Below are 11,747 nucleotides of genomic sequence, written 5' to 3'. Positions count from 1 at the left end.
TTAATTCATCATAGCTGTTGTCCACTTTCTCCCAGGCCTCGCTCAGACTCACTTGATGATAACAGCACCTGGAGTATGTTTTTCTTCCCCCGACTCATCCTTGGTGATTCCAGTGTCCTTGCTGACAAACTCCAAAGACCCCTCTCTCTCATCCACACGAGCCGCTATGGGGAAGCACTCTGGACCTTCCCCTTCTAAGGTGCTCCCTTGTTCTCATCACAGCCTCCTTTTCTGTATCCACTTCTCTCCACTCTTCCTTAAGACTTCTTTCACTGCACTTGGTCTCCCAGTCCGTTCAGACTAAAGATGGGTGCTGGCGTTAGAGACACCTGGGCTGAGTCCAGGCTCAGGCGATTACTACCTGGACACATTGTTTAACCGCCCTTAGCCTTGTCTTTGGAATCCTTTCCTCATGGAGCCATGGAATTAGACAGGAGGAGTGTATTAAGTGCTCAGCCTCCAACAGGGACCCGAGCGAGCTGGGCCAGCTCCCTCTCAGGCTCCACTTTCAGCATCCTCAGGGTAGCCACCTGCCTCTCTCTCTGACACAGTGCTCTCCTGCATGCCACCCTATTTCCTTATGTTTGTGAATCTACGGACATCCTACAACATGCTGGCCACTGTTCTAGGTGCTGGGGATACAACTGAGCAAAACAAATGGAAGTCTCTGTCCTGGGGAGCTCACATCTTGAAGGAAGCCAGCAATAGATGTATTAAATACAATCACAGAAATAACAGCTGACTCTCAAATGTCCAAAGAGAATTGTATTATCTGTTTAGGATAATGTAGAAACATGAAGAGCATGAAGTCTAGAGTTAGGAAAACTCAGTTCAAATCCAACCCTTCCCACATGTGGTGCCAGTTTTAAAGAACCTGCCTGCTGATGGCAGGAGACGTAAGAGATGTGGGTTCAATCCCTGGGTCAGGAAGGTCCCCTGGAGGAGGACATGGCAACCCACTCCAGTATTCTTGCCTGGAGAGTCCTATGGACAGAGGAGCCTGGCGGGTTATAGTCCATAGGGTCACAAAGAGTTGGACACGACTGAAGCGACTTGGCACGCATGCAAGCTGTTTGATCTAAATTTCTCTGAGCCTATTTACCCACTGGTAAAATGGGAGATATCATTATACTACAGATCTCACCGAGTTGTTGAGGGATGAATGAGATTATACATGGACATCATTTAGCACAGCTCTCTGAACATAACAAGTTATTAAGAAGGTTTTATATACAATAAAATGAGGAAGCCTTACTGTCCTGGGTTGATACCTTTTCTCTATTGCTTTTAATTACTCGGAGAAGCCACAAAACCATTTGGCTATTCTGTCCACAATAATCTCTGCCTTTTAAGAAACCTTCCTGTACTAATAATCCTACACTTGAAGTTTGATGACTAACTTTCCCTGCCACTTCCTTTTACCTCCTATTTTGCGTATCTTAATTTTGCTCTACTAACTCTATCCTAAGTTGAGGCAAGGGGTCATGTTTGGCATTTTACTCGTATCCACTTCCTGCATCCCATCCATCTTTCATAGTGTCAGGAAACCAGGAAGCTTTTTTTGTTGATCCACTGACAAGAACACCTCTAGGGAAAAACCTGGTGGCCAGTTGGGAAAGGCTGGGAGAAGGATCCGCAGGGGTCTGAAAGCTTTGGGGAAGGGTGGTGGCAGGCAGGAAGGAACAAAAGGGAGAGGGGGCTAGGGCTCTGGCCCCCATCAGACTAGGGGTCCTGTGGAGCTGCCTTTACCTCTGTCCTTCCCATTCTGCATCTTCTCTTCTTCTTCCTCTGCACCTTCCCCTGCTGTGAAAACAAGTCCAAGGAGGCCAGTGACCCTTCAGCCAGTAGAAGCATAGGCAGAGGGAGAAGGAAGGCGCTTAGCAGGCTAGGGATGAAACCCTTGCTAGAGGGTCATGGCTGCGGGCCTCCAAGGGTGCTGCGGTCACCTGGTCTGTGTCCCGCGTGGCACATGCTGCAGCATCAGGTCCCCATAAGCCCTGGGCTCAGAGGAGTAGTACAGTCTGACGTCACCCCCACCCAGCTTCTGGCTCTGTTGCTAGTTTCTCTAAGGGATGACACCTACTAGGAATATGGTGAATACCTTGCACTCAGGTTCAAGAAAAGCACCATAAAAATGCACAGCAGGGAATAACTAGATGAACACTGGCTTCTGTTTAAACAAAACAAAAACTAAAGGTTTTAGCAGACAACAAACTTAAAATGACTGAACAGTGCCAAGTGGCAATGTGGACAAAAAGTTAATGCCATCTGAGGCTGCTTTCCCAAGAGGCCTGACAGGGGAGGTGGCGGCTCACTGTTGTGGGGAGGGGGAGGGGGCACTGGTGGAAGACCCCTTGTGATCTGGAGATGTGCTCAGTCCCAGGAACTCACTTTGAAATGGGGCCTTAAAACACTTGGCCACACCCTGGTGTGGACATGCAGGATGGTCAAGGGAAACCTGTGTCACGTGAGGAATGGCTGAGGGAACGATGAACAGCTGCCTAAAGAGGAGAGGCCGTGGGAGAGCCCCGCTGTCTGCCTTCAAATACTGGAAAGGCTAATATGAGGGAAGGACTGAGCTCCCTCTGGCAGCTTCTGCGGGGGTTGTGGAATGAGAATAAATTCGTTATAGAAAGGCAGATTCTGGCTCTCTGATAAGCAAGAACTCTTTAAGGAGGAGAACTGGTCATGAATGAGCTCACTGGAAATATTCAAACAGAGGACTTTTACACTGGGCAGCAAGCTGGATTAAGCAGCTTCTGAGATCCTTTCAACTTTAAGAGTCCATTACTCGTGCAAAAATTTCAAAAAAGATGAGGAGCGTAAGCTATGGATATAAACAGTATGTCCATGATACACATAAAGATAATCTGAGCAACTAGTCTTGTCCTCATGAGAACCTCAACAGTGACAGTAAAAATGTGCTGGTGTTGGGCAAGGCTCCTGCACTCATTGAGAAGTTGGCAGCCTTGCACATAAAGGAGTTTGCTTCTGTGTCCGATAGAGATACTGTGCCAGATGTGGACCCAGTCCACGTCTACTATGGACTTCAGGGCGTTGGAGAATGAAGCATCCATGAAAGAGGTCTTGGTGGGATTGCAGATTTGACCCCTTGTCCTGCATGGGGATGAGGGCAGTGCAGTTTAAGACCATCAGCTTAACGTTCACACCTAAGCTCTAGGACCAGCTTGGCCCCTTCCAGCTGAATAACTTTAGGCAAATCTCTTTATTGATAATCACTCATTGCACTTCTAAAGTAAGGGGAGTGGGGGACCTCCCTGGAGTCCAGTGGTTAAGACTCCGTGCTTCCAGTGCAGGGGGTGTGGATTTGATCCCTGCTCAGGGAACTAAGATTCCACATTAAAAAATTAAAGTAAGGGGAGGGGACAATGTGATCTCTGAGGTACCTTCCAAATACATTACATAGCTTTATTAAAACCATCCTTTCCTACCAGGAGAGATGGCTGGGTATTCCCATACACTTACTTTTTCATGAAGCTGTGTGGTCTCTATGTGCTTTGTGTTTAATGATGTCCAGTTACCCCTCAAACTCATGTGATGAGCTCATGAACCACGTATTTTGCACAAACCCTAACAAGCAGCCATGAGGCACAACTGTGGTTAATTTCCATGGCCTGAAATCCCCTAAGAAATTCCCTCCAAAAGTGGGATTTCTGGCATTGGTGGGGAGCTATATAAGGGAAGGGACTTTCTGATCACCCATGAGGTCATCTCAAAGGCAGTCTCCTCTTCTGTTTATGTGTGTGTGTGGAGGGGGAAAGTGCTTCTACAAGGGATTGAGAAATGGTACCAGAATGCAGACAGTGTTACCATCATGCTCCCTCAACAGGAGAACTGACATCTTATCAACTGTACTGGACATACCAACCTTACTCTCTTCTAAACAAAAACAGCAGATCTGAGAGCAAAGCCATTGGCCAGACCTCAGCCTGTCTCATGACAACTCTAAAAGTGTATGGTTTCGCCTACAAAGGTCTGAAGGACTACTCAAGGCTTGCATTCCCTAAGTGCATGGATGGATAATTTCAATGTATTATGTTAGAGTAAGTACGTGCGTCTGAATAGCCCACGGAAAAACTGCTTTATATCTTTATTGAACAACCTTGTTAAGCTATTTCAAGGTATCCAAAAGCACGATATTAGGTGAAAGGAAACAAAAGAGGGCCACCTGTATGAGTGACCCACAGCACTTAGGAAGGAAGTTTGTTTAATATAAAATATGGGAATCTGACCACCATAAAAAAAATTAGTAAAATATCTGGCAGTTTCAACACTGATTCAATCATGGGGATTCTTGTAGATATGATGATATGGGAATGGCCTATTTTTTTTTTCTCCCCTTCTTGGGTTTCATGTAGGGGGAAATATGCCATGAGGTAAGGGTCTCGGGAAAATCATGGGAAATAGCTGCGAGACAGACTGAGAAAGAAGTCAGAGATAAGACTGAACATGTGGAGTGAAGGAAGCACCAGACTCAGGTCATGAACTTCCAGGGAAACCAGAGCCTCGTCACGGACAAAAGGAGAGAATACGGTTTCAAAACCAAATCAAACAGGAGAAGCAGAAAGGCAGTGGGAGGAAGTCCAGAAGCTTTTGAGGCTGATTTGGTTCCCCGTCGTCCAGGAAAGCTCCAAGCGAGACAGCCGAGCAGGCCTAGGGAGAGAGCAGCTGTGGAGGAAGTACAGGTGGAAGACACAGTGAGGAAGGGGCCCTCGGAGCCAAATTCCTTTAAAGTCAGAACTGTGTCTGGTCCACAAGGTGTGCTCTTAAGAGAAACTTTAAGTGTGTGACCACGTGTGGGAGACAGGCTCACAGGGGAAGGCATCCAGAGAGTTCCTGGAAAGCAAGGAGGCCACGTGGTGAAATGAGGGAGGCGCTTTACCACGCGGGGGGTGGGTGGCAAGGAAGGCAGGGACAAGGAGGGGAGGCGGGAGGCTGGGTGGGAGCTCTGGGCGTCACCTGAGTGGAGCTCCTTCACCAGGGACGACATGGTGTTGGTGATGGAGTCGGCAGCCACCAGCAGGTCATTGCGGAGGTTTCTCCTCGTACCTGAGGAGAGGCAGAGCAGATGGCGATGCCTGGTGGGTAGGTGGATGGTAGTGATGGGGGTCGGGGAGACAGAGCTGAGCAGATGCTTCAGTCGGCCAGCCCCGGGACTTAGTTTGGACTCCTAAGGGAAGATGGGCCGAGCAGCTCCGCCTGCTCCCAGGCACTGGTGCCCAAGGCCGTGGTTCTCCTCCCTCTTCTCTTTGCGAAGGCAGGACCCTGCCACCTCCACGCTTCTCAGCCATAGTCAAAGAGGTGGACTGCAGAACAAACCCTTGGGCAGAACTTACTCTCAGCTCCACCTCCCTGCTCTCCTCTCTGCCCCGAGACAAGACAAGACTTCCTGAGCAGCCTCATCTTCTGCCCACTACAGAACACGGCAGGCCATTAACTCCACGGACAAGGTGCCTTCAGCAAGGTTGGATTCAGAGTTCTAGCCTCCTTCTCCTGCTTGCTCTAAACACTTTGCAGGCCGAGCACTCGACTTTGGGAATGATTCCATCTAACTCCTCTGGAGGAGGCAAAGCCCAAAGGACAAGGCACTTCCCACAACCCTCCTCAAAAAGAGCACAGAAACCCAGGAGGCCTGGCCCTCGCACACATACAAGCCTGCAGACCTCCCGCTGCAGACCAGCCCATCGAATAAGAAGGGGCCAGCACGAGACTTGTTTTTACTGTACATGAAAATCTGATCATTGAAAGCTAAGCGGACAAAAGAAAACAGGGAGAACCACAGCAGGAGTCTTATCCACTTTTCGAAACCCCTTTAACGCTTCATTTTCCTCTGCTCCCGAACTCACCTTGGGCGAAGGCCTCCTGCATGTCCCCGCCGACTCCACTCAGCGGGTCCTGCGGGCAGTGGGTGGGGGTGGAGCCAGCGGAGGTGGAGCGCACGGGCATGGGTATGGGGCGTCCGCCTCCGTGAGTGGGTGATGTATGCGGTGATCCTGTGGCCTGAGCCTGGGAGAATCAGAGAAAGCCTGTCATCTCCTGCACCTTACCTCTTTGAGGAAGGGGCAAGTGCTTTTTCTCAGTCAACCTGAGCCAACTTAGGACTTCAGTTCAGTGGTGCAATGCACTGCATGATCAGATTTGAAAGAAAAGAGTCAGGCTGCCTCCAGGACTGGAGAGAGGAAGAAAAGGAGCGGGGAAACAAAAAGGGAGAAGGGGAGAGAACAAGGGGGAGGAGGAGAAGAGGCAGCGAGAACACTGAAGAATAAACTAAAAGCAGAGGGAAAGTGGAGGCGTGCTCAGGGAGGGAGGGTAGAAGGGCCTTCCAGGTGGACAGATGGAGCGGGGTAGCTGGTGGAGGATTTGGGAGGGGCTGGGGTCACAGCTGGGAAATAATATGCAAACATCTTTCATTTCTGTTTGCAAACACATTCATGTGCATCATCTCATTTGAGCCTCATAATGACTCGAGTAGTATCCATTTTAGAGAAGAAAGACAAGGATGAAGAGAGTAAGAGCTCTGTGTCAGGGCTGCACAGCTAGCTTGTCAGCGGGAGATGCTGGAACAAGCCCTTCTACTCCCAGGGCAATGACATGCGCTTTGCACCTGTGCGGCTGCTGGGCTGCGGGGAATGTGCCTGATGAGTTCGCGGGTCAGGAGCCCAGCCGCAGGCAGTTCTCAGGAGCTGAGTCATCTGGCCTGTCATGCTGCCCTCGTCAAGCACACAGTGTGGTCTTCTGTGAACCATTTTGTGGGGACACACGTTTACTGGGAAACCGAGCCTTCTGTGGGAAGGCTCTGGTGCAGTTCTGGAGAAAGCTTAGAGCCATGGGATAAAACCTTAAAAACTCCAGTTAAAGGGAGTCCGCTGAGATTTGGGCTCTACGGCTCTTTAGAGGAAGGGCAACTGACAGTGGCATAAAGACTAGAGTTCTCTTTGGAAGCAAGACTGGGGAAATATAAGCCAAAGTGTGCAAATATGTTCAAAGGAAGATAATTATCTTTGGGGAGCTGGCTCAGAAACCCCACATACAGGTAGAATCGGCCGCCCCGAACAGGCTGACAGGGGGCCTCAGCTCAGCTTCACCCAATGTGAGCGCTGGACCAAGCGGAAGCGGTCTGTTTTCCATCATTCTTGCTCTGAATCATACCTGTGTATTTTAATCTGAGAAACTTGAAAAATACAAGGCAAGCTTAAAAGTACAAAGTAACGGACCATTCAAATTGATATTTAATATTGTGTGAAATTTATTCTAACACTGCAGATAAATCTGAAGACCCCTTGACTACGAATTCTTTTCAGTCCCTTCTTTTCTTCCCTTCAGAGGCGGCCATTATCATAGATTTTGCGTGAAACTTTTTACCTATGTGTACATATGTTAACAGTTATGAATAATATATGATATTTCATGCCTTTAAATTTTGCATGAAGGGGTATCATACTGCACATATCATTTGGCAATCTGCTTTTATCATCTAGTATGCTTTAAAAATTTTTTTATTGAAGCATAGTTGATTTACCGGAGAAGGCAATGGCACCCCATTCCAGTACTCTTGCCTGGAAAATCCCATGCACGGAGGAGCCTGGTGGGCTGCAGTCCATGGGGTCGCTAAGAGTCGGACACAACTGAGCGACTTCACTTTCACTTTTCACTTTCATGCATTGGAGAAGGAAATGGCAACCCACTCCAGTGTTCTTGCCTAGAGAATCCCAGGGACGGCGGGGCCTGGTGGGCTGCCGTCTATGGGGTCGCACAGAGTCGGACACGATTGAAGAGACTTAGCAGCAGCAGCAGCAGCAGTTGATTTACAATGTTGTGTTTAACTTCTGCTAAAAAGCAGAGACGTTACTTTGTCAACAAAGTAATGTCAACAAAGCCGTCTAGTCAAGGCTATGGTTTTTCCAGTAGTCATGTATGGATGTGAGAGTTGGACTATAAAGAAAGCTGAGTGCCAAAGAATTGATGCTTTTGAACTGTGGTGTGGGAGAAGACTCTTGAGAGTCCCTTGGACTGCAAGGAGATCCAACCAGTCCATTCTGAAGGAGATCAGTCCTGGGTGTTCATTGGAAAGACTGATGCTAAAGTTGAAACTCCAATGCTTTGGCCACCTGATGCAAAGAGCTGACTCACTGGAAAAGACCCTGATGCTGGGAAAGATTGAGGGCAGGAGGAGAAGGGGACGACGGAGTATGAGATGGCTGGATGGCATCACCGACTCAATGGACATGGGTCTGGGTAGACTCCAGCAGTTGGTGATGGACAGGGAGACCTGGCGTGCTGCGGTTCATGGGGTCGCAAAGAGTCGGACATGACTGAGTGACTAAATTGAACTGATACAGAAAAATTAGCATACTTTTTGAGATCTTTCCATGATACACATAAATATGAACTTATTAGGCCCTTACTTCACATTATATACAAAAACTAACTCAAAAGGCACCATACCAAATATAAGAACTAAAACTGTAAAACTCTTAGAAGAAAAGATTAGACAATGACTTTTCAGGCTTGACACCAAAAGTATACATTACAAAAGAAAAAACTGATAAACTGGACTTCATTAAAATTAAAAACTATTTTCAAAGGACACCTTTATGAAAGTGAAAAAAGAATTCATAGGATGGGGAAAAATTTTTTCAAATCATATCCCATAAAGGATTTATATTAAGAATACATACACAACACTGTAAATCAACTATATTTCAATAACACAACTAATTTTTAAAAAAGAATATGTAAAGAACTCCTACACTCAATAATAAAAGGACAAGTAACTTAAAAAATTAAAACAAAAAAAAAAAAGGACAGGTAATTTAAAAATATGAAAAGGATCTGAACAGACAATTCTCTAAAGAAAATACACCAATACAGAATAAGCATATGAAAATATGCTCAATATTATTAGCCATTAGGGAAATGCAAATCAAAACCACAATGAGACACAACTTCACAATCCTACTCTTAAGATGGCTATAATAAAAGGACCGATAATAACAAGTGTTGGCTAGGATGTGGCAAACTCAGAACTCTCATAAGCTGCTGGAAGGAATGTAAAACTGGTGCAGCTGCTTTAGAAAATGGTCTGGCAGTTCCTCAAAAGTTTAAAAACTGTGACAAGTCCACTCTTACATGTATATACTGACCATAAATGAAAATCTATGTATACACAAAAATTCGTACACAAGTGTTCATAACAGTATTACACATAATAGCCAAAAAGTGAAAACAAATCCAAATGTCCATCAACTGATGAATGATTTAAATAAAATGTAATACATTCTTTCAATGGAATATGATTAGGCAATAAAAAGGAATGAAGTACTGATACACGCTACAACATGCATGAACCTTGAAAATATGCTAAGTGAAAGAACCCAGTTATAAAAGACTACATATTGTTTGATTCCATTATATGAAGTGTCTAGCATAAGCAAATCCATAGAGATGGAAAGTAGATTAGTGGTTGTCTGGGACTGGGTGCCTGGGAGGAATGAGGAATGAATGCTAATGGGTTTGGGGTTCTTTTTGGAGGAGGGGAAATGTTCTAAAATGGATCATGGCTGCACAATTCTGTGACTATATTAAAAACCATTTAAAAGGATGAAGTGTACAATAGCTCAATAAAACTATCAAAAAGACACACTAACAAAAATAAAAAAGCTAAGCCACAGACTGGGAAAATATTTGTAAATTATTTCTGATAAAGGAATTGTGGATCTTCACAATGATTTTTTGGATTTGATACCAAAAACAAAAGCAACAAAAGCAAAATAACAAGCGAAACTACATCAAACTAAAAAGCTTCCACAAAGCAATGGGAACCATCAACAAAATGAAAAGGCAGTCTACTGAACAGGAGAAAATATGTGCAAGTCCTATGTGTGATAAGGAGTAAATATCTGAAATATAGGAAGAACTCATACAATCCTGAAAAAACAATCTGATTTAAAAATGTGCACAGAAACCGAACAGTCATTTTCCCAAAGGAGACACAGAAATGGCCAACAGGTATGTATGAAAGGGTACGCAACATCACAAATCATCAGGGGAACACAAAACAGAACTATAATGAGATATTACCTCATATCTGTTAGGATGGTCATCATCAAAAAGACAAGAGATAACAAGTGTTGGTGAGGGTGTGCAGAGAAGGGTACACTTGTGCGCTAGTGGTGAGAATGTAAACTGGTGCAGTCATAGTATTGAGGTTCCTCAAAAGATGAAAACAGGGGACTTTCATGGTGGTCTAGTGGTTAAGAATCCATCTGCCAATGCAGGGGACAGGAAGATCTCACATGCTGCAAAGCAACTAAGCCCATGCATCATAATTATGGAAGCCCGTGTGCTGTACAGCCTGTGCTTCCTAACAAGAGAAGCCCCTGGAATAAGCCAACAGAGTGAGAAGTCCATACGCTGCAAAGAAGAGTAGGCCCCACCAGCAGCAACTAGAAGGAAAGCCCGAGAGCAGCAACAACAAACACATAAAATATCCATAATTTAAAAAAATGAAAAACAGAACTATCATATGATCCAATAATCCCACTTCTGGGTATATATCCAAAGAAAATGAAAACAGGATTTTGATGGGATATCTGAAATTCCATGCACACTTGTTCACTGCAGCAATACTCATGATAGCTAGGATATGCAGACAATAAGCGTCCATCAGCAGATGAATGGATAAAAAAGATGTATTATGTATGTTCAATGGAATATTATTTAGTCACGAGAAAGAAGGAAATCCTGCTGTGTTATTTATGGTAAGTGAAAAACACCAGACAGAGAAAGACAAATACTGCAAGGTATCCTCTCTATGCGGAACCTAAAAAAAACCAAAAAAACCCCACACTCAGAAACTGAGAGTAGCAAACTAGCTGCCAGGGGCTGAGTGCCGGAGGAATAGGGAGAGGCTGGTGAAAGGGTGTAAACTTTTGGCTGAAATATAAGGTCTGAAGATCTAATGTCACATGGTGACTACAGTTGATAACATACTATCTATCGTATAGCTGAAATTTGCTAAGTGAGAACAACTTGACGGCTCTAACACACACAAAAGATAAATACGTGAGGTGATGAATGTGTTAATAAACTAGATGGAGAAATCCTTCCACCCTGTATACATTGAAGTCACTTCAATGTATCTATTTTAAATATCTTATAATTTTATATGTCAATTATATATCAATGGCCACCTCATGCGAAGAGTTGACTCATTGGAAAAGACTCTGATGCTGGGAGGGATTGGGGGCAGGAGGAGAAGGGGACGACAGAGGATGAGATGGCTGGATGGCATCACTGACTCAATGGACATGAGTCTGAGTGAACTCCGGGAGTTGGTGATGGACAGGGAGGCCTGGCGTGCTGTGATTCATGGGGTCGTGACGAGTCGGACACGACTGAGTGACTGAACTTACTTACTTAAAGCTGAAATAAATACAGAATAAACTATAAGAAAGAACTTGTGTCTAGAACATATAAAGAATACTTGTAAGTGAATAAGAAGACAGACAACCCAATTACAAAACAGGCAAAGACTTGAATATACATTTCATGGAGTAAGATATAAAATGAGCTAAAAATTACATGAGAAATGTTCAATATGAGTACTCATTAGGGAAATGAAAAATGAAATCACAAAGAGATTCCACTTACCCCCCTGAAATAGCTACAATCAAAAAGACCAACAAGGATGTGGGGAAATGGAAGCCCTCGTGCATTGCTGACAG

The 11,747-nt window shown here is 45.1% G+C and overlaps 1 protein-coding gene across 10 annotated transcripts in view; it reads right to left on the bottom strand.

The window, feature by feature from the left end:
* The window catches only part of DTNB (dystrobrevin beta), a 241,798-nt gene that overhangs the window by 4,028 nt on the left and 226,023 nt on the right, over nt 1–11,747 (bottom strand). For 4 of the 10 annotated variants that reach the window (XM_070799013.1, XM_070799010.1, XM_070799014.1 and 1 more), the window contains 3 exons: nt 5,868–6,027; nt 4,981–5,070; nt 1,750–1,803 (listed from right to left, as the gene is read on the bottom strand). In XM_070799013.1, the coding sequence (XP_070655114.1) occupies nt 1,750–1,803; nt 4,981–5,070; nt 5,868–6,027 (304 nt within the window). Of the gene's footprint in view, nt 1–1,749; nt 1,804–4,096; nt 4,690–4,980; nt 5,071–5,867; nt 6,028–11,747 lie in introns of those variants that run through there. The other 6 variants (XM_070799008.1, XM_070799007.1, XM_070799009.1 and 3 more) reach the window with 3 other exon arrangements.

The sequence above is a fragment of the Bos indicus genome, chromosome 11, assembly GCF_029378745.1.
Source record: "Bos indicus isolate NIAB-ARS_2022 breed Sahiwal x Tharparkar chromosome 11, NIAB-ARS_B.indTharparkar_mat_pri_1.0, whole genome shotgun sequence".
In the NCBI taxonomy this organism is placed as follows: domain Eukaryota; kingdom Metazoa; phylum Chordata; class Mammalia; order Artiodactyla; family Bovidae; genus Bos; species Bos indicus.
This window is presented reverse-complemented; position numbering and strand designations above follow the sequence as displayed.